The sequence below is a fragment of the Oryx dammah genome, unplaced genomic scaffold (genome assembly GCF_014754425.2).
Source record: "Oryx dammah isolate SB20612 unplaced genomic scaffold, SCBI_Odam_1.1 HiC_scaffold_17, whole genome shotgun sequence".
Lineage (NCBI taxonomy): Eukaryota > Metazoa > Chordata > Mammalia > Artiodactyla > Bovidae > Oryx > Oryx dammah.
Window position 1 is genome coordinate 29,043,059 of NW_024070201.1, and position 24,110 is coordinate 29,067,168.

At 38.0% G+C, this 24,110-nt stretch overlaps 1 protein-coding gene across 2 annotated transcripts in view; it reads left to right on the plus strand.

The window, feature by feature from the left end:
- CBL (Cbl proto-oncogene) overlaps nt 1-24,110 on the plus strand; it is an 88,640-nt gene that overhangs the window by 31,740 nt on the left and 32,790 nt on the right. For both annotated transcript variants that reach the window (XM_040258135.1, XM_040258136.1), the window contains exon 3: nt 23,652-23,798. In XM_040258135.1, coding sequence (XP_040114069.1) covers nt 23,652-23,798 — 147 coding nt within the window. The remainder of the gene's footprint in view (nt 1-23,651; nt 23,799-24,110) is intronic.

A 24,110-nucleotide genomic window follows, 5' to 3' on the forward strand; every position in this document is an offset into this window, starting at 1 on the left:
TATTTAAAATAACATTTAATAATAAGCCCATTACATATTAACATAAAATAGTTTTTAAACATGAAAACATTTTAATAGAAAAAAATTTTTTTTTCCCTTTTTTGGCCACATCACATGGCTTGTGGGATCTTAGTTCCCTGAGCAGCTACTGAACCTGTGCCACAGCAGTGAAAGCCTGGAATTCTAACCAGTAGGCAACCAAGGAAACTGACCACTAGTTCCTAAGGGAACTCCTTGGGAAATATTAAAAAAAATAAGTATCTTTCCATTTTCACAAATCTCTTAAACTGCCTCAGACAACATTTTGTACTTGGTTACATCAAAATTCATTGGTCTCTCTTGCATTTGGAATGAATCTTTTACCCATGCATCGTTTTATAGCATCATCCCTTGATCAGTTGGAAAATATTGGTTCACTAGGTTATGTAGATTTTCCAAGTGTTGACACATGACTCTATAATCACATTCATTAGTTAAACGTCATTAGAAAAGTTTCATTTGGAAGCTGTTAAGCTCATAGTGGAGGATGGGCAATCACTTGTTTTCCTTGAAGTGACAAGTCACTTTGCTTATTTTGGAGAAACTGCCAAATAGCCGAGTCTGAGTAACCATACTTTATCTATTAGTCATTCTTTGAAGCAAAAATGGTGTTCTATGCCATATGTGAAAATCCCACAGCTAACATTATACTCAGTGGTGAAAGACTGAAAGCTTTCCACTAACATCAGAAGGGATTTCCCTGGTGGTCCAGTGGCTAAGACTCCATGTTCCCAATGCAGGGGGCCCAAGTTCAATCCCTGGTCAGGGGACTAGATCCCACATACCACAATTAAGACCTGGCACAGCCAAATAAATTTTTTTTTTTTTCAAAAGAGAAATAAGACAAGGACGTCTGGTTTCACTGCTTCTATTCAACATGATTTCTGTTCAGCATATGAAGTTCTAGCCAGAGTGATTAGGCAAAATAAAAGAAATTAAAAGCACCCACATGGAAAAGGAAGAGGTAAAACTATCTCTGTTTGCTCGTGACATGATCTTGTTTGTAGAAAATCTTAAGGAATCCATTAAAAAAAGCCCACTACTACCAGAATCAATAAATGATATCTGCAAAGTTACAGGATTCAAGATCAAACACAAAACTGAATTATATTCTTTCTACACAGCAGCAATGAACAATCCAAAGATGAAACTAAGAAAAAACAATTCCAGATAATAGCATCAGAAAGAGTAAAGTACTTAGGAATAAATTTAACCAAAGAGGTGAAAGATTTGTACACTGAAAACAAAAAAATGCTGCTGAAAGAAATTAAAGAAGACCCAAATAAACAGACATGTCATGTTCATAGATTAGGAATGAGTCAGTATTGCTAAGATGTTAGTACTACCCACATTGATCTAAAGGTCCTGTGCAATTCCTGTTAAAATTCCAGCTGCCATTTTGGTAAAAATTGACAGGCTAATCCTAAAATTCATTAAAAGTCTTAAGGAACTTTAAAAAGCCAAAACAATTTAGAAAAAGGACAAAGGTGGAAAATTCACATTTCTTGATTTCAAAACTTTTACTACAAAGCTACAGTAATCAAGATGATATGGTACTGGCATAGGGATAGACATACAGACAAATGGAATAAAACAGAGAGCCCAGAAATACACCTTGATACATATGGCCAATTAATTTTCAACAAGGATGCCACGTCTTTTCAACGAATGGTGTTAGCAAAACTGGATAACCACAATTAAAAGGATGAAGTTAGACTTTCACTTTATATTACATATAAAAATTAGCTTTAAATGATCAAAGACCTAAATTAAATCGCTAAATACCAAACCCTTAAGACAGGTGAAGATCTTCATGATGTTGGATTGGGCAGTAATTTCTTGAGTTACAACACCAAAAGCACAGACCAAAAAAAAAAATTTGATCGGTTGGATTTTATCAAAATATAAAAGCTTTATCCATCAAAGGACACTAACAAGAGAATGAAAAGACAACCACCAACTGGGAGAAAATATTTGCAAAGCCTATATTACTATATTAGATAAGGGATTTAAATCCAGAGTATGTCAAGAACTCCTACAACTCAATAGAAACACACACACACAAATCCAGTTCAGAAATGAGTAAAAGATGTGAATAGACACTTCTCCCAAGAAGTTATGTAGTTGGCCAATAGTTGCATGAAAAGATCCTCCATGTCATTAAGAAAATGTGAATAAAAACCACAAGATACCACTTCACACTCTTTAGAATGGCTATTATGAAGAAAGTGAAACTAACAAAGTTGGTGAAGAGACATTGGAATCCTTTTCCATTTCTGGTGGAGATGTAAAATAGTGCAATCACTTTGTAAAGAATTTGGTGGTTCCTCAGAAAGTTGAAGTGGAATTACCATATGCTTTACTGATTCCGCTAAGTATCTACCCCCAAAGAATCAAAAGCAGGGACTTAGATATTTGTGCACCTGTGTTCATAGCAGCATTCTTCCTGATAGCCAAAAGGTAGAAACAACACAGGTGTCCCTCAGTAGATGAATGGACAAGCAATAGGTGATGTACTCATGTGATGGAATATTATCCAGCTATAAAAAGAAATGAAATTCTGATACATGCTACAACATGGCTGAAACTTAAAAGCATCGTATTAAGTGAAATAGATACAAAGAGACAAATATTGTAAGATTCTGCTTATATGAGGTATCTAGACTAGGCAAATTCATAGAGACAGAAAGTTAGAAACGAGGTTACCAGGAGGCTGGGCAGAGGGAGAGTAGGTAGTTATTGCTAACATTTCTGTTTGGAATGATGAAAAATTCTGGACATGGGTAGTGGTGATAGTTATACAACATTGTGGATGTACTTAATGCTACAGAATTGTACATTTAAAAATGGCTTGCAAAAGAAGATATTCCTCAAAAAAGCAACTTCTTCAACTAACTAAACATGGCACGAATGCTTTTTGTGAGGACAACTGTTATTACAGCGAGAATGCTTCTAGGGTACTTCTCATTTGGTCACACGTAGTATTTTTAAAAATATTCTCAATATTCAAAATCTAAAGAAATCAATGGTGTTTCCTGTTTCATCAAGGATATTCTGAAGTACAATTAGCACTTTTTAAAATTTTACTGCAAATCATGGTGATGAATACGGTGCCTCCGTGTGCAGTTCAGGGCTCCTGCCTTGATTCACCAGGACGCCAGCAAGACACAACTCACCATTGACTGTGTCTTCGGTGCAAGTGTCAACCCAGTGGAAAAGGTCAATCATGTCATGTCTTAAGTAGTAATATGGAAATAGTTTTGATGTTGCAAACTCTCTGAAAGGGTCTCAAAGACCCCGAGGGATTGCATAGCACACTTTGAGAACTAGTATATTGATATACAAGTTTTAAAAGTGCTACAGCCATGTTATAGAGAATTGAAAAGTAGTGCAAGGAAAAAGATAGTGATTCATGCTGCTGTTATTTTGATATAGTTTCTTTTAGTCTCTTAAAGAGTGACTTGATGTTATACTGTTCTAGTACTGTCTTATAATTCTGGAGCAAGGCAGGCTAATCTTAATCCTCTTTTATGTTTGAACCATTATACATTTCAAGGGAACAGAATATCAAGGCTGGTAAATAGACTTTAATTGCTGGTCCTATGGCTAGGGTGTAGCTGCTTAGATTGTTGTTTTGAGGAGTTCATTGGGTAAAGATTTATTAGAAATGTGGAATAGAAGTGTCTTTCTTGGACTTGGGAAAGAGATATGACATTGTCATAATTTGTTTTTTGTACTATTTTAGTCTAAAATTCGTAGTTTTAGAAAATCTTTATCTGATTTCTTCAGAAAAAAAATTTCCTTTTTTCCCCTTAGGGGACTCCATTTATATGTATATTTGGCTACTTGATGTCATCCCATAGGCCACTGTTCTTCATTTTTTCCCAGTGTTTTATTTTGAGGATTTTTCTATCACTGTGCTTTTGAGTTAATTAATCTTTTCTTCTGCAGTAGTTAATCTGCTGAGAGTCCCTTCCATTTTAGTTTACATGTCCAGAAGGTTACGTCTTTCATATCTTCAACATGTACAAGAACTTCTCTTCCTTTTTGTACAAATATAGTTTAAATAATTATTTCGATATTCTTGTCTGTTCTGTCATTGGTGTCACTCATGGATTTAATTCTGTTGATTTGTTTTTATCCTTACTTGCTTATTGCTTCATTTCATGTTTGCTGATTTTTGATTGGATGCTAGACATTGTTAATTTTACTGTGGTAGGTGCTCTATACTTCTGTATCCTTATAAATATTCTTGAGCTGTATTTTGGGATATAGCTGAATAGTTTGATCCTTTTAAACTTTGTTGCTGCTGCTGCTGCTAAGTTACTTCAGTCGTGTCCGACTCTGTGCGACCCCATAGATGGCAGCCCGTCAGGCTCCACCGTCCCTGGGATTCTCCAGGCAAGAACACTGGAGTGGGTTGCCATTTTCTTCTCCAATTTTAAACTTGGTTAGGCAAGGCCAGAATAACTTTAAAAAAAAATATTAACCTTTTAAAAATTGAAGTATAGTTAATTTTGTACAATGTTGTATTAATTTAAGAATATATCAGGTGTAATTTTATATATATATATATATATATATAGAGAGAGAGAGAGAGATTTCAGATTCTTTTCCATTTTAGATACTGAGTATAGTTCCTTGTGCTATACAGTAAGTCCTTGTCATTTCTTTTATGTATAGCAGTGTGTATATGTTAATCCCAGCCTTCTAATTTACCTGTGCTCCTCCATTATCTCCTTTGGTAACCATAAGTTTTTTCCTATGTCTCTGAGTCTATTTTTGTTTTGTAAAGAAATTCATTTGTATCATAAGTGATATATGATATTTGCTTGACTTCACTTAATAGTCTCTAGGTCTATCATATTGCTGCAAATGGCATTATTTTGTTCTTTTTTTAGCTGAGTAATATTCCATCTTGTGTGTGTGTATATACACAGATATAAAGGTGTTGTTCAGTTGCCCAGTTGTGTCCGACTCTTTGCAGCTCCATGGACTGCAGCGTGCCAGGCTTCCCTGTCCCTCACCATCTCCTGAAGTTTGCCCAAGTTCACGTCCATCGTATCAGTGATGCCACCCAGCCATCTCATCCTCTGACAACCTCTTTTTCTTCTGCCCTCAATCTTTCCTAGCATCAGGGACTTTTCCAGTGGGTCAGTTGTTCACATCAGATGACCAAAATACTGGAGCTTCAGCTTCAACGTCAGTCCTTCCAGTGAGTATCAGGGTTGATTTGCCTTAAGATTGACTGGGTTGATCTTGCTGTCCAGGGGACTTTCAGGAGTCTTCTCTAGCACCATAGTTTGAAGGCATTAATTCTTTGGCACTCTGCTTTCTTTATGGTCCAGCTCTCACGGCCATATGTGACCACTGGGAAGACCATAGCCTTGACTATATGGTTGGCAGAGTAATGTCTCTGCTTTTCAACATACTGTCTAGGTTTGTCATAGCTTTCTTGCCAAGAAGCAATCATTGATTTCATGGCTGCAGTCACTATCTGCAGTGATTTTAGAGCTCAAGAAGAGGAAATCTGTCACTATTTGCCATGACGTAATAGGGCCTGGTAGCTCAGCTGGTAAAGAATCTGCCTGCAGTGCAGGAGATCCCAGTTCAATTACTGGATCGGGAAGGTCCCCTGGAGGAGGGATAGGCTACCCACTCCAGTATTCTTGGGCTTCCCTGGTGACTCAGATGGTCAAGAATCCGCCTGCAATGCGAGAGACCTGTGTTTGATCTCTGGGTTGGAAAGATCTCCTGGAGGAGGGCTTGGCAACCTACTCCAGTATTCTTGCCTGGAGAAATGCAAGTCACAAAGAGTCGGACACAACTGAGAAACTAAGCATAGCACAATGGGGCCGGGTGCCGTGATCTTAGGTTTTTTTTTTTTTTTTTCAATCTTAGTTTTTTTTTTAATATTTAGTTTTAAGCTGGCTCTTGCACTCTCCTCCTTCACCCTCATCAAGAAGCTGTTTAGTTCGTCTTCACTTTCTGCCATTAGAATGGTATCATCTGCATATCTGAGGTTGTTGATGTTTCTGCCACCTATTTTGATTTCAGCTTGTAACTCATTCAGCCCAGCTCGTCTCATGGTGTGCTCAGCGTATACATTCAAACAAACAGGGTGACGGAAGATATATAATAGTCTGTAGGTCCATCATGTTGCTGCAAAAGGCATTATTTCATTCTTTTTTTTTTGCTGAGTAGTATTCCGTTTTTTGTGTGTACACACACACACATGCATACCACATCTTCTTCATCCATACACCTGTCGGTGGACGTTTAGGTTGCTTCCATGTCTTGGTTATTGTTAATAGTGTTGTTATGAACACTGGGGGCATGTATCTTCAAATTTAAGAGTTTTCTCCAGATAAATGAATCGCTTTTAATCTAGCTGCGTGCCAGAACTACCTGTACTCTCTGAATTACAAGATTCCTCCCGCCACCTCCTATGTGAGAACTGGGGCGTGTTCCTGTACTCCTTTCGTATGGGTCATCCCCAACCTCAGGTTGCCCTTTGCTTATCGGTGCTCAGCTGTGGATTTCCTGAGCTTGTGCTCTCTATGCATGTCTCTCCTTTCTTGTATTCTGTACTGAGAACTTCAGCTGCCGTGGTTTCCCCAGACTCAATTCTGTTTTCTCAACTAAAGAGATGGTCAGGTTCTGCCTGGGTCCCCCCTCCCAGTACTGAGACCTGGAAACTCCAGGCAGTAAGTGTAATCAGTCATAAGAGTTCACCTCCATTTGTTTCCCCTCTCTTAGGGATCACAGTCCTCTGTTGCATGATGTCCACAGTCTGGAAACCATTATTTTATATATTCTGTCCAGTTTCTTAGTTCTTTCAGAGAGGACATATCCAGTCTCTGCAAATTCCACCTTGGGTGAAAGTAAGAGTCTCAGTCTAAAATTTAATTTGGAGTTTGGGTTTTCCAAATTCAAATATCATTAACATTTATCATGTGATTGCTGTATGCCTGAAAAGTTCAATTGTGGTCTAATCTTTACTGACTCCCTATCTCACCACACTTATCAATTGGGCACTCTCTCTTTTATGTTGAACAAAAAGAGCATGACCTTTGCCTTTTCACTTTATAGATGTGGAAACCAAAGCTCAGAAGGTTAGACTATGTTACCCAAGTGTATGAAGTTATTAAGTGCCAGGGCCTTTTAAATTTAAGCTAGTCTCCCAAGCGTTTATTAAGAATTACTTTGGTTTTCTTGGTTTGAATTTAAAGGAATAATGATTGTGTGTTTCATTTCATATTACAGAAACGATCCCTTGGAGGCCATATTTCAAGTAGTATATGAGATGGTAAACTACATAAACTTGGGGAAGTTAAAACATTTTAATAGACCTGTCTTTTGAACAGGCAAATATTCAATATTGTGATTTACTACAGGATTAGGTATTCACATAGCAAGAGAATTTCACTCAGAATATTTCTAACAGAACATAGGCTTGATTATGCAGATAGAGAGGGAATATGAAGGTACCCTGGCCCTTGCCTCCCCTCAAAGAATCAGTGATGACTTTATAAGACCAGAGCAGTATAGAGAAGTAGGCAGTGAATGTTGAGTAGAATGTGTGAAAGCCTTTTGTAATCATTTTGCTCTAATAGTGCCAACCAACACTTGCTCTAAAACCATAATACTTGTGAAGTCTACAACTGCATTTAAATTAGGACATCTTAAAGAACAAGCTCAAAAGCTGGCTACAAGAATGTCTTTTTTGCCGGACTATAGTATACAAAGCAGCAAATGCTTGCTAGAGATACTTAGTAGTGTGAAAATGTTAGAAACATAGTAAACTTGAATCCTGGAAACATATATATATATATATATATATATAGTTTTACTTGCTGTTTATTGAACCTGAAGTGTATGTTTTGTTCAGAAAGCTTTTAACCCTATATATTAAATTTGTTAAAGAAATGGAATAAAAAACTCCCATTAGCATTTTTCTTTTCTCTTTGTTTAAGCCCTTCCCCTACTCCTTTTACATGCAAAACACTCATCCTGCTTAGCATCTAATAAAATATATCTAAATGATTTAAGGGAAATAGATGGGGAAACAGTGGAAACGGTGGCCAGTGGCAGACTTTGTTTTTTTGGGCTCCAAAATCACTGCAGATGGTGATTGCAGCCATGAAATTAAAAGATGCTTACTCCTTGGAAGAAAAGTTATGACCAACCTAGATAGCATATTCAAAAGCAGAGATATTACTTTGCCGACTAAGGTCCGTCTAGTCAAGGCTATGGTTTTTCCTGTGGTCATGTATGGATGTGAGAGTTGGACTGTGAAGAAGGCTGAGCGCCGAAGAATTGATGCTTTTGAACTGTGGTGTTGGAGAAGACTCTTCAGAGTCCTTGACTGCGAGGAGATCCAACCAGTCCATTCTGAAGGAGATTAGCCCTGGGATTTCTTTGGAAGGAATGATACTAAAGCTGAAACTCCAGTACTTTGGCCACCTTATGCGAAGAGTTGACTCATTGGCAAAGACTCTGATGCTGGGAGGGAGTGGGGGCAGGAGGAGAAGGGGACGACCGAGGATGAGATGGCTGGATGGCATCACCGACTCTATGGACGCGAGTCTGAGTGACCTCCGGGAGTTGGTGATGGACAAGGAGGCCTGGCGTGCTGAGATTGATGGGGTTGCAAAGAGTTGGACATGACTGAGCGACTGAACTGAACTGAAGTATTCAGAGTTACTATTTCTTAACTTGTTTCATTCTTATTCTTATGGTATTTTTCTTATTTACATTTAAAATAATTAGTTGAATGTTTTATTTACCCTGTAGCATTGAGCCAGATTGTAACGATCCCTTTTCTTCTATTCTTCTGATCTAACTTAAAAGGGCATGACTAAAAAGCCGCTTTTTAGTGGCTTTTTAGGAAAGGAAATCTTTCATCATTATTTCTGTTAACAGTGAGTTTGAACTGAGTTCTCTGTTTTCTTAAAAATAATTTTATTTATGTATGTATTTACGGCTGTGCTGGGTCTTCGTTGCTGCACGGGCGGGCTTTTCTCTAGTTGCAATGAGCGGACGCTGCTCTTAGTTGCAGTGTGTGGACTTAATGCAGTGGCTTCATTTGTTGCAGAACTCAGGCTCTCGGGCACGCGGGCTTCAGGAGTTAGGCACCCGGTCTCTGAGCATAGGTTCGGTAGTTGAGGCACATGGACTTACTAGTTGCTCTGTGGTGTGTGGGGTCTTCCCAGACCAGGGATTGAACCTGTCTCTCCTGTATTGGCAGGTGGATTCGTTACCACTGAGCCACCAGGGAAGCCCCAAGCTAAGTTCTCTTGACATGAAACATTGTGAAGGGCTCTTTAGGCCTGTATATGACTGAATATTACCTATTTTATTTTTTATTACTAGATTAAGGTTGCATAGATTTGATGAGTGATTAAGGCACTGCTTAATACCACAGGATCTAGGTATTTGATTTTTTAAAACTTAGAGATATACACTCATTGAAAAATTATGGGAGGGGGAAAATGTTAAGAGAAATGTCGTACATATACACTTCAAAATAGTAATAATAAATTTTATGTCATGTATATTTGTCATTACTTTTAAAAAAGAAGTGGCATGATTCAAAGGCTACTAAAATTTTCTTTATGCATATTGTGTGTTTCAAGTATTTTTTAAAATTAATTTATTTTAATTGGAGGCTAATTACTTTACAGTATTGTGTGGTTTTTGCCATACATCTACATGTATCAGCCACTGGTGCACATGTGTCCCCCAGTCCTGAACCCTCCTCCCACCTCCCTCCCCACCCCATTCCTCTGGGTTGTCCCAGAGCACCAGCTTTGGGTGCCCTGCTTCACGCATCAAATTTGCACTGGTCATCTGTTTTACATATGGTAATATACATGTTTCAGTGCTATTCTCTCAAATCTTTCCTCCTACACTTTCTCCCACATAATCCAAAAGTCTGTTCTTTACATCTGTGTCTCTTTTGCTGTCTTCATCAAGTATTTTTTTTTTTAATTTAGTTTAACTTTTGCTTTTTGGCCATGCGGTGCGGCATGTGAGATCTTGGTTCCCCAACCAAGGATCGAAACAGTCCCCCTGCATTGGCGCATAGAGTCTTAACCACTGGGCTGCCCCAGGAGTCCCAGCAAGCAGTTTTGAAATCTCGCTCTCAGTGCGTTCTAGGTGAACATCAGGCTTGAATTCATAGATGGAAGGATGAGCACATATTTTCTTGGTGTCTTGTGGAGAGAAGTGCTCAAGCACAGTTGGCTGTGTCTTGGGAGTGAGCTCCAGGAAAGGGGCTCAACCTCCTGCATTGTACCCCTGCACTCTATTTATGGGGGTCAATGTGATACGTGAGGTAAAAAGTATGTTTGGTGCCACCTCTTTATAGGAGTTGCTGAGAACCAGTTGCCTGGTAACTGGAGACTTTGGAGGTGGCGGTTCCTTGGGAAGATGTTAGGAGGAGCCCCTGGTCCTAGTTAAGCTCGTTGCCAAGCAATGCAGAAAGAGCAAGATGACCAGTCAGGGGTCAGATGCAGTAATCTGGGAGGGATGGTCGTTGTTTGTACTAAGGTAGTAACTGAACTGTGGTGGAAATAAAAAGTCACTGGATCGATAAAATAATTACATATATATACACACATACACACATTGCATATGAGTAGCTTATTCCTCTGTTTGCTATATGGGTTTACCACAATTTGTTTATCCATTGATGTACATTTTAGTTGTCTCCAGTTTTTGGCTACTATAAATGCAGCTAACAGGAAACATTCATGTCCAAGTCTTTGTGTGGATATGTATTTTAATTTCTTTGGAGCAAGTATTTAGGGTGATATGTGTATGTGTGTGTATATATATATATACACACACACATATATATATATATTTTTTAATAAGAGAAGCCTGCCACCTCTGTCCTTTTCTGACTCCATCCTACATACCCCCATACTTCCAAAGGGAGAAATTCCAAATCTTTTCAAAACGGTGTTTCAGTTTCTTTTAAACTTTTAGATGTTTATTTATTGAGATGTGACTGACATACAGCATTATGTAAGTTTAAGGTGTGCAGTATGCTGATTTGATAAAAGCTCCATTTCATTTTGATTATCCCATGTGAATGAATTAGCAGATAGGTCATTCTCAACAGTGTCCACGGCCTTATAGAGATATTCCCAAACCTATTTCCCTACTTGCTACCTCCTTCCCAAGTTTCCTGCTAGACAGGCCATAGTAATATCTTTCAGACATCTCACACTCAACATGTCTGAATACTGAATGTGTCCTCTTCATTAGCAAACCAGCTTCCTTTTCTAAGTTCCCTCGGTTAGGATTATATAGTGGTGACAGGCATTAGTTACGAGACTGACTCTCGGATTAATTTCTTTCAACCAAGGTTTCTTTCATCTATAAAATGGGGGTAAGAGCAGAATCTGTCTTAGAGGATTGTGTGTGAAAATTAATTAAATAATAAAAAATATAAAATGCCTGACACACAGTAAGCCCTTTAAAAATATTAGCTTTATTGTATATGTATGGCTGAGGCCCTTTGCAGTTCACATGAATCTACCACAACATTGTTCACTGGCTGTGAGAGAAAGTGAAAGTCGCTCAGTCCTCTAACTCTTTGCAACCCCATGGACTTCTCCAGACGTCCATGGACTTCTCCAGACCTGAATACTGGAGTGGGTAGCCGTTCCCTTCTCCAGGAGATCTTCCCAACCCAGGGATCAAACCCAGGTCTCCCACATTGCAGGGGGATTCTTTACCAGCTAAGCCACAAGGGAAGCCTGTTCATCGGCTATACTCCAATAAAAAAACAAAAAGTTTTTTAAAAAAGTATGAGCTTTATTAACATATTATTTTTAAGACCCTACTCTAGCTGCACAGGCTCAGTTTCATCATCTCTTCCCTCCTACTAATCATCTCATTTTCTTGGTTTTACTTCTGTAGTCTCTCTCACATCTGTCTTATTTTACTGCCCATTTTTTGGGCTCCCATTACCTTTCTACTGCAGTACTATCCTGATTGAGCTTGCTGCTTTTGTCATTTCCTCTCTGTTTCATCTTGTATACTGCCTTTCTTATGGCCTTGAAACAGATTCAGTGTCACCCCTCAGTTCCGAACCCTTAATGACTTCCTGCTGCATCTGTAATCTCTCTCATCTTGGCAATTAAATCTCTACATTTTGAGTCCTGCCTGTGTTACTCAGTTTTATCACATGCTGCCATGATTCTACATTCTAGCCCATGCTCAGTCGCTCAGTGGTGTCTTGACTCTTTGTGACCCCGTGTACGGTAGCCTGCCAGGCTCCTTAGTCCATGGAATTTTCCAGGCAAGAGTACTGGTGTGGGTTGCCATTTCCTTCTCCAGGGGATCTTCCTGACCCAGGGATCGAACCTGTGTCTCCTGCATTGCAGATGGATTCTTTATCCCTGAGCTACTGGGAAGCCCATGTCCATTTATTTGCTGGTCCCTGAACTTTTTTCTGCTGAGCCTTTGCTTTGGTCATTACCTTGACTTGGAATCCCTTGCCCTCCCACATTGTCTTTTGAAATCCCATCTATTCTTTAAAGTCCAAGAAGCCTTCTAAAACATACTAGTTTTAATTAATGGTTCTCCCACCCGTGCTCTTTTGACACTTTAGTCTACTTTACTCTAGTCCTCAGCAAAGTCTGCCTAAATGTGTGAGTTTGCTTTGATAACTGGTCAGGGCCAGGAAGACCTTCTTTCCTGTATTATTTGACGTTGTCTTTAACTATAGCTTTTTAATGAAACCATATTAAATTTTGTAAAATGCTGCTAATTAAATACTACTAACTAAAATACTAACACCAGAGTTGTACAGACAGAGATTCTTGAACTTGAGGAGAATTATTTTTCATGGAAAATACATTGCAGAAAATGGCAGTGATAAAGATTCTTATTTTGATGCCTCCACATAGAGGAGATTCAGTTAGATATAGAAAATTTCTTCTTTCCCAACTTTTGAGCAAAATCTTTAGTTGCTCTGTGTTTGTTCTGGGAAGCCATGTATTTGAAATGGAAATGGATGGCTGATAAATCATATACTCAGGAGTTAAATAATTAATGACAATTTGATATGCTTTTTATGTATTTGATTAGATTCTATTAGAGCTGTCTCTTCCTCGGTATATAATTTGTCTGTGTATCTGTATATTTTAAAGTTTTTTTCTTTTTAAGTTCACGGGATAAAACCTCTGAAGGTGCTTGGTAGTTTTTGTCACTTGTTGAGGGGTGTGAGAAGTTTTGGAGATTTCGGTATTATGTTACTGATGTATTTGTATATTCTTTAAGTCACTGATGTAGACAAATAGTGGGCTTCCCTGGTGGCTCAGACCGTAAAGAATCCGCCTGCAGTGCAAGAGATGAAAGTTTGATCCTTCGAGGGCATCTTCTCCAGGAAGACCCCTTGGAGAAGGGAATGGCTCCCCACTCTAGTATTCTTTCCTAAGAAATCCCATGGACAGGGGACCTGATGGGCTGCAGTCCACGGGATCACAAAAAGTCAGACACCGCTGAGCGATTAAGCACGCACACAGAGAAACAGTAATTGGTTCTCAGGGTTAATTTGCTTTTAGCTGCAGACAGATGCCCCAGTGTATGTAACGTACATGATTATCTTTCAGAATGTGGGTTGAGTAAATTCAGAGGTTATTTTGAAAGATAGGGAAGTCTGATTATATTCTTGACCTCTTTAGGAAATAATGATGATAGTACCTTAAGTTAATTTAACTTAGTGAACATTTGCTAAATGTTTCAGTGAGTTTTAAGCTGTTTTTGTCTTTTCCAAATGCACTAAAAACCAAAGATATTAACTTATAAACACTATGTTTTTATAGTGTGTGCTTTAATGAGAATATCACATTAATCATTTAAAAATAGTGATGAGTATAAGTGACCTGTTTTACATGAGTTAGGAAAGAAGGAATGTATCTGTGGGAAAAAATAATAAGTCTTTTCCAGTAGTAAGTGGAGAAGCATGGCAAATCCTTAGTGCCTTAACTCAGGTGGTCAAAGTTAATATCACCAGTGATGTCCTAGGACTTCATGTACCCTCCAGTATTATGTGATGAGATAGGCACCTCTGTGGTATTGTGACCACAAGGCTGATAACCCCAGTCAAAGCATGAGAAAAACATCGGCTAAATAGAAACTGAGACACATTCTACAAAATACATAACTGGTAACTCCTCAAAACAGTTTAAGATCATGAAAAATAAGGAATGACTGAAGAACTATTACAGACCAGGGGAGACTAAGATGTGTGGATAAATATAATGTAGTACCCTAGATTAGATCCCTGGATAGATAAGGACATTAATGGGAAAAGTAACTGGTAAACCCTGGATAAATTCTAGGGTTTAGTTAATAGCACTGTACTGATAGTTTCTTAGTTTTGACAGATGTACCACAGGAATATAAGATGGTACTATTATGGGAAACCATTGAATGAGGGGTATATGGGGGAATGCCTTGTACCATCTTTTCTGCTTTTCTGTAAATCTAAAATCCCACAATAAAAAGTTATTTAAAAAATAAGGAATATTTTTCAATCCTATAAGTTTATGGACTGTCTAAGTGCAAGGCAGTGTGCTCACTACTGCAGGGGATAGAGTGTATAAGACACCTTCACTGCGCCTGCCCTTAAGGAGTTGTCATCCTGTTGGGGAATAAGACACCTGATACACAGTGGAACATGGTGAAGCCAGTGCAAAGTATAAACAAGATGCTGTGAGGCACGGCAGGCGTGTGTCTGAGTTTGAAAGTAGACACTAAATGAAGACTGGGAATACATTTCTGAGAAGATAGCATTTAAAATGAATTTTGAATGGGCAAGATTTCTGTGACCATAGTCATTGGAAAGGAAATGATACATATCACACCAACAAGCCTGAGCTCTTGAATCACAGACCTGCTCTGTCACTAGCTCTGTGACCTGGACAGCTTATTTGATGTTACTAAAGTCTTTGTTTCTCCTTGTAAAATAGGATTAGTATTTCTGTTTCAAAGCATTATTATGAGAATTAAATGAGGTATACATATAGCTTAACAAAGTACCTGATGCATGAAAAAAGTGCAAGTGTTGGTTGCTCAGTCGTGTCTGACTCTCTGAGACCCTATAGACTGTAGCCTGCCAGGCTCCTTTGTCTGTGGAATTCTCCAGGCAAAAATACTGGAGTGGGTAGCCATTCCCTTCTCCAGGGGATCTTCCCAACCCAGGGATCGAATTCAGGTCCCCTGCGTTGCTGGCAGATTGTTTACTGCCTGAGCCCCCGGAAGAGCCTATCTGATACATAGTAAACTCTTAATGTTACTATGAGAAAGAGAGACATAGATTATTGATTTAACACCATCACCATAGGCCTGGGGCCTGGAAAATATAGAATGTTTTGGGAAATACTGAGTAGTGTATGTCTGGAAAAGTGAATCAGGACCATACTGTGCATGCTTAGACTTCTAAGCAGAGTAGCTTGAACATTTTTAGTAGTTATTGGTAAATCATTGAGGATTTTGGTATAGGGAGATTAAGGAGATTGAGTCTGTGTTTTAAGGTTGTAATAGAATTAGAGGGTCATGCTGGAGATTGTTTTGCAGGCCTGCTGCCTTTCCCTTTACCTGGTGAGTGAGATTAGTGTTTCTTCAGGTTTAAAACTATGAGATGGCTCCAAATGCTCTGAATAACACTGTCACCATGTAACTTGGGGGGTCTCAAAAGCATGACCATTAGTGTATTATCAAATACACTTAATATGTGTTAAGTAAAAAAGGTCACTGATATTTTTAGATATATTGGCTTAGTACTTTTTTTCAGTAGGTGATGGTTTTTGCTTCACCTCCCTCCTTTTTTTTTTTTTTTTTTAGCAGCTTAAGCAGATAAGAGTTAAACAGTACTTCATTGACTTCCTGTGAAGCTTTGCTGAAAGAAGTTCCGTTGTATCTATTTTTAAAGCTGATTACTGTGAGCAGAGGATGCTGCTATTGAGTTATAAATGTCATCTCAGTATGTTCTCACTCAGCGTTCTTTGGATGACACTGGTGTTTGCATATAAAGTTTTGGAGTTTAATGAATAGGAAAAGCAACACAGTTATCCCTGAAATGGTACCAGTAAATGAAATATTTAAAAGCATTGATCATGTCACTGTTAAGCAGTATGATTATTTCTCATCATCTGTATAGGTTTTACAGCTCACACCATGACTGAGTGGCAGAGGGAGTTATATTGTGACCTTATTTGGGAAATACTTGACTGCTCCAAAGTGGTATTGTATAATGGTGTGCAGCTTGTTTGTCAATCATTGTATTAAGTGTTAATCATTCTGAAATTTACTCCCTGGGAAGTATAGGATCATTGGGTCTACAGATACTATTAAAATAGATTATTGGGGTTTTCCCCACCAATGTTTTATTATAAAATTTTTCAGTCATACAGAAAAATTGGGAAAAATTTTTACAATAATTATATACCTATCACCTAGATGCTACAGTTACCTAAATTATTGTTTTCAAGAGGAAAGTTCCACTTTCTTTGCTTTTTAAAAATAAAAGTTTTGAGCTTTGAACCATTTTCACATGTGACAATATTTTCACTTAACTGGGATGATTTTTGATGTTATTTTTTCAGAAATGATAAAATTCTTTGAGTAAAATAATTCAGTACATATTCTAGAATTTAGTAGACCCCTAGTACTAGAGTAGACAACAATATTTTAATTTATCCCCATATACGGTTAGCTTTTTAAATTCCATAAGATGTAAGTTTATTGAATTTTTGCAGGCAGAAATAAAATGTACTTTTAAAAATTCTTGTTTCTTGACATTATTTCTAGCCCTCTGTCATATAAGGGTAAAGTGCTGGCTTTCTCTCATGACTTCTTCAATCTTATGCAGTTAAACTGCTGAAGTTAAGGTTTCTTTTCCAGTTTCAAATCAGTGATAATAACATACATTTATACATTTTTATAAGTGGAAAGATACCTTTGGGAGTAATTGGTTCCAGTTTCCTTATATTACATTTGAGTCAGTGGAGGCTCAGAAAGTTTAAATAACTGTTGCAGGACACAGTAAGTTAATGGGAGAACAGGAAGTACATTTTAGATTTCTGGTTGTCTTTTCCCCCTGTTTTTTGGCCATGCTACGCAGCATGTGGGATCTTAGTTCCCTGGCCAGAGACTGAACCTGTGCCTCCTGCAGCGAAACATGGCGTCCTAGCCACTTGACGGCCAGCGAAGTCCCTAGTCGTCTTGACTATTATCATATATATTTTCAAGTACTCTTTTGTAGAAAGAATAAACAGAGCATGCTTGTCAGTTATACAGTTTAGCCACTGAATGACAGCAGCTGACTATCAAAATGTAGTTTCAGAAAAAGGAACTATGAGAATATCTTTATGAATACATTGGACTGATTGTTTTGTAAGTCATCATTAAATTTTTTTTCTAGAAGATCTCAATCCCTTAATATTAGTTTCTCAAAAGTCTTTTTCTTGAAACTTTTTTTTGGGGATGGAACATTCTCATTATAACAAAAAAGAATGGTACTGTTCTCTGTACTTTTAACTTAAACATTAATAGATACACTTTAATATAGAGGGTTAATACATCTCCCCATACTATGTTCTTTTTTCCATTTCCTTTTTGCAAAGTACTTTGTGGCCAAGAGTAACATGGCAGCTTGTGTTTTAGTATTTTGTGTAATAGAAAATTCATTGGTTGGCCTCCTTTAAGGAGTTTTCTGTTTGTTTCATATTAATATAAAGGCTACTTTCCAACACTGTCTTGCTTGATCTATAGAAATGGTGATTGTGGTTTCTGTCAGGTTGTATTTATCTTTTTACTTTTGAAGCTAAAACAGGAACAGTGGTTATTTAATTTTCAATATCCTTATGTATTGGTGACACGTACATCTTAGTCCCTTTTAGCTGAAAGTATACTTGGAAAAATGTATACCATTACATTAGGCCTGAGGTACAAAGGTACTTTGGCTTTTAGAGTAGGACCCGAGGTGGGGGAGGAGAACTCACACCAGTTCTGAACCTTTTTAAAAATTGACACTGCATACTGAATCAGCATTGATTCTGGGGAAGTTGTGAGAGGACAAGAGAAAAGAAAGATGGAAGCTATAGAGTAGAATTTGCAGTTACTTAGATGTGAAGGTTAGTGTTAAGGGTAGTAAGAATAACTGCCTTCAAATACTGAATTAAAGAAAAGCTTTTGCTACCACTCAAAGTTAAGAAAGACAGGTTTTGTCTTCAGTGCATTTACAAGAAAAATTGAATAGTTGTATTCCTCTGTGGATCTTTGGAGAAATGTTAGAACACATTGTATAATTGAAGTAACTGCTGACAGAATTTTGAAATGTAATTTATTACTTGTAATAAGCCCAAATATCCATCATGCTTCATTGCTCTAAGTTTAGAAGTTTAGACAGATTTTGCTGGTTAAATTCTGCCCTGAAGGCACTGAACCATAAGCCTACTGCCTTAAAATGTTTTTGAATAGAATTGCAACTCAGACCACTTATCAAATACTCTGATCCATGCATGGGCTTTTATAGTTTCTTTTTTTTCCTTTTAAGAAGGGTGATGCTTATGGTGCATATCTCTGGTGGTTTTAAGAAATATAAGCTGGCTTTTTGGGGGATGCATCCTTGAATAGGAAAATGTTTTAAATTGATTTTCAGTAACTATTTTAGCCAGCACTTCAGATTGTTCTTATGCACCTAGTGCCATTATATCCTTGTGGTCAATAACTTTCTCCTTGTTGTGGCTTACTCCACAAATTAAAATAACTTTTTGGCCCATTATATTTTGGTTTGTGTATTTTATCTCTGATCCAGCATAGTACTGGATACCTGGTAGATTCTTAGTGGAAAATTACTTGAAAAGTCAAAGATACCGACATGGCCCAGTCACCCAAACACTGGCTTCCTACCTTCACTTCAGAATTGGCTTGAAAAAATCACCACTCAGAGAGGACTGTATACGACCATCCTCTCTAAAGACGGCAACCATACAGGCCTCTCTTCGCGTGCCCTGCTTTGTTTTTCTTCGAAGCCTTTTTCTCATACAACCCTGATACCAAGGAAATGGGAGTGCTCTAAAACCAGTGCTCTAAAACTGCCTTCAAATACTGAATTAAAGAAAAACTTTTGCTACCACTCAAATTTTGTCTTGTTCATTGTTGTATCCATCCCTTGTGCCTAGCAAATAGTATGCAGTCACATATTTTCTGGAGGTGTACTAAAGGTTAGAAATGATGCCAGAGGGATATAAATATACATCAGAAATGAATTCAGCCCTCATGTACATAGATAACTGTAGTACAGGATGGGTTCAGATGACATGGAGAAGAACTGCAGTGAAAATCCTCAGGGTATTTTAGAGGTTTGTTACTTCTAGCTAGCCTCTTAGGAAAGTGACATTTAAGCTGAGTCTTTTTCAAATTAAGGAACAAATACATAGCGATTCAGAGATGAAGAAGTGAATCAGGGTGAAGTGAAGTGAAGTGAAGTCACTCAGTCGTGTCCAACTCTTTGCGACCCCGTGGACTGTAGCCTACCAGGCTCCTCCGTCCATGGGATTCTCCAGGCAAGAATATTGGAGTGGGTTGCCATTTCCTTCTCCAGGGGAATCTTCCCAACTCAGGGATCAAACCCGGGTCTCCCGCGTTGCAGGCAGACGCTTTAACCTCTGAGCTACCAAGGAATCAGGGTAGTATGTATAAGAAAAGGTAAAATGAGAAAGAAATGCAGAAAGGCAAAATGGTGATCTGAGGAAGCCTTACAAATAGCTGAGAAAAGAAGAGAAGCTAAAGGCAAAGGAGAAAAGGAAAGATATACCCATTTGAATGCAGAGTTCCAAAGAATAGCAAGGAGAAATAAGAAAGCCTTCCTCAGTGATTAATGCAAAGAAATAGAGGAAAACAATAGAATGGGAAAGACTAGAGATCTCTTCAAGAAAGTTAGAGATACCAAGGGAACATTTCAGGCAAAGATGGGCACAGTAAAGGATAGAAATGGTATGGTCCATTTCTGGTCCAGAACAGAAGCAGAAGATATTAAGAAGAGGTGGCAGCGATACACAGAAGAGCTATGTAAAAAAGATCTTCATGGCCCAGGTAACCACGATGGTGTGATCGTGGTTACCTAGAGCCAGACATATTGGAATGTGAAGTCAAGTGGGCCTTTGGAAGCATCACTAAGAACAAAGCTAGTGGAGGTGATGGAATTCCAGTTGAGCTATTTCAAATCCTAAAAGATGATGCTGTGAAAGTGCTGCACTCAATGTGCCAGCAAATTTGGAAAACTCAGCAGTGGCCACAGGACTGGAAAAGGTCAGTTTTCATTCTAGTTCCAAAGAAAGGCAATGCCAAAGAATGCTCAAACTACTGCACAATTGCACTCATCTCACACACTAGCAAAGTAATGCTCAAAATTCTTCAAGCCAGGCTTCAACAGAATGTGAACTGTGAACTTCCAGATGTTCAAGCTGGATTTAGAAAAGGCAGAGGAACCAGAGATCCAATTGCCATCATCTGTTGAATCATTGAAAAAGCAAGAGAGTTCCAGAAAAACATCTACTACTGCTTTATTGACTATGCCAAAGCCTTTGACTATGTGGATCGCAACAAACTGGAAATTCTTCAAGAGATGGGAATAGCAGACCTCCTGAGAAATCTGTATGCAGGTCAAGAAGCAACAGGTAGAACTGGACATGGGACAACAGATTGGTTCAAAACAGGAAAGGAGTACATCAAGGCTGTATATTGTCACCCTGCTTATATAACTTATATGGAGAGTACATCATGCGAAATGTCGGGCTGGATGAAGCACAGGCTGGAATCAAGATTGCTGGGAGAAATATCAGTAACCTTAGATATGCAGATGATACCACCCTTATGGCTGAAAGCAAAGAACTAAAGAGCCTCTTGATGAAAGTGAAAGAGGAGAGTGAAAAAGCTGGCTTAAAACTCAACATTCAGAAAACTTAAGATAATGGCATCTGGTCCCATCACTTCACGGGAAATGGATGGGGAAACAATGGAAACAACGACAGACTTTATTTTGGGGGGCTCCAAAATCACTGCAGATGGTGACTACAGCCATGAAATCAAAAGATGCTTGCTCCTTGGAAGTAAAGCTATGACCAACCTAGATAGCATATTAAAAAGCAGAGACATTACTTTGCCAGCAAGGGTTCGTTTAGTCAAAGCTGTGGTTTTTCCAGTAGTCATGTATGGATGTGAGAGTTGGACTATAAAGAAAGTTGAGCGCTGAAGAATTGATGCTTTTGAACTGTGGTGTTGGAGAAGACTCTTGAGAGTCCCTTGGACTGCAAGGAGATCCAACCAGTCCATTCTGAAGGAGATCAACCCTGGGATTTCTTTAGAAGGACTGATGTTGAAGCTGAAACTCCAATACTTTGACCACCTGATGGGAAGAGCTGACTGATTTGGAAAAGACCCTGATGCTGGGAAAGATTGAGGGCAGGAGGAGAAGGGGACGACAGAGGATGAGATGGTTGGATGGCATCACCAACCCAATGGACATGGGTTTGAGTGAACTCTGGGAGTTGGTGACGGATAGGGAGGCTTTGTGTGCTGCAGTCCATGGGTCGCAAAGAGTTGGACATGACTAAGTGACTGAACTGAACTGTATATATCTGTTAATCTCAAATTCTAAATTTATTAACGCCTCCCTCAAGGAAGGTTAGTTTTAAGTCTGAGAATGTTGCTTTGAGGTGCTAGCATTTGATTGGAGAAATACAGTAGGCAGTTGGAAAGCTACCAAGGCCTAAGATTTGGGAATCTTTTGCAAACCAGTTTTTGAATCCTTGAGTTAGCAAAGGAAGATTCAAGAGAGTGCATGGAGAGAGAAAGGAAATAGAGAGCAGATTCTTCAGTTCAGAGCAGATTCTTGGGAAATAGCTATTTTAGGAGGATAGAAAGGAAAACCAAAGGAAGAACAAAAGCAAGTAGGAGAACCAAGAGAGGATGACACCGGAGAAACTAAGGAAAGACATTTTCGGGAAGAAGTAGGATTCAAACTGTTTCTTCCAAAAGGATCTCTGTTGTAACTTTGTAATATGCGTATTTTCTGTCATGTATGTTACTCTGCTGTGCTGTTTAGCATAGTTTTTTACAACACATAGTTCTCAGCAATTTAGCATATCTTAAGGGAATCAGGACTCTCTCTTGCTTATCTTTAAGGATTAACATTTGGGAAAATGTTATGTAAATATTAGGGTTTAGTGCATTGTGCAGTCTGGTGTCCTGCTGAAGACTTTGGGAAGTCATTGGGAATAATTTGTGCTTTGCAGATTTTCTATAGTATTATCTGTGAGATATATATATATATAGTCTCTGTTTTTGTTTCCTGTTTATTAAAACAGTAACTGTCCTAACCAGCAACAATTGAAGGCTCTTAAAATACCAAGAGGAAAACAATTAATGGAGTTTAGGGACTGGATAAGTGGTTGTGTTTTTCAGCTTACTTACTTGAGCTTTACAACTTACTTGAGCTATTTGGCATATGAATTATTTTAGACTGACTTCAATGAATATTGATTTTATCACTTTTTTGGTGCTTTCAGAAATAGGAAAATTAGAAAGAGTAAAACTTGATTCAAGTGCAAAAGACAGATACCAGAAAACTTAAGCTGATTTGTTGAAAAGCTGATTAGAAAGATTTCAGAAATATTTTGCAGAAAAGTTAGGGCTATAGGGACTTGGTGCAGCATTTTATCTAGGAAGGACAAAGATGGGACTAATGGTGAAAGGAAAAATCTGTGTTAAAGAGAATTTTGAGGTAATAAAATTGATCATGGATTGACTTGAAATTTTATTGTCTACTTGTATGACAAGAATTGACTTTTTAATACATAAATACTAATTGTTGAGGCAAGGGAAAATAAGCAACTGCAATAGTAGCTGGTTTGGTGAATAGCAATATCTAAGACATCTGTGTCTTGTCTGTAGCAGTACCATTAAAGATTACCGAGATAATCTGATTTAAGCACACACCTGAAAGTAGAGACATCATCTGGTGTATTGAATTGGTACTTTATAACCACGACCATTAAACAGAGGTGGTCAGGCTAAAGTTAACTTGTTAAAATATAGTAGTAGCATGTGCACTTATTTAGAAATTTTTACATGGTTTGGGTGTTAGCTTATTTATTTTTAATTTAGATGAGTTGCGATAATTTAAACATCCAGATTAGTTTATGCAAAGCAGGAAATAATATATTTTGCTTTTCTAACATCTCTTGTGAGTGAATGGTTATAGCAGTGTACAACTTCTTACACTTTTTGGTTGAGTCCTCTTTTATCTATCAGCCTAAAAAAGGTAGATTTGTTCATAGAAGTTTATGCTCAGTTATTAGGCCTGATTAATTTAAGATTAAAAGTCTTGAAATAGATTACTGTTAAAATTTTTTTTTTATTTACCTGTTAATGCCTATTTGAACGGAGGGACAGGAGTGGACTTTAGTGAATGCAGCAGTGTTTCTTGCATTATAATCACACACCTGGTGTAGTGGATTCAGCACATTTAAAATAAAAATAATTTTATGTGCTCATTTAACCATTGCACTTCTGATCATTTTTAGGCGAAACCTGACCAAACTGTCCCTGATCTTCAGCCACATGCTGGCAGAACTAAAAGGAATCTTCCCAAGTGGACTCTTTCAAGGAGACACGTTTCGGATTACTAAAGCAGATGCTGCAGAATTTTGGAGGAAAGCTTTTGGGGAAAAGTAAGTGTCAAAATAATGAATTTGAACTATGAAGAACTGAAGCTTGTGTTTTGGGTTTTTGTTTAGTTTGAAACAGAAAAATAATGAATATATGCATAACTACTTCCCAACTGGTAAGTATTAGCCTAGTTTTTTTGTTGTTGTTGTTCTGATCATGTTTGTGTTTTTCTTTCTTAAAGAAGTAGATAGACCTTTGCAGTTCTGTTGAAACCCATGCTGTTCTCTTTTTCCTCATCCATTATGCTGTTAATGAACACATACATTTCAAAGTATTTGCTATTGCAAGCAGTGCTACAGAAAGGAAAATTGTAT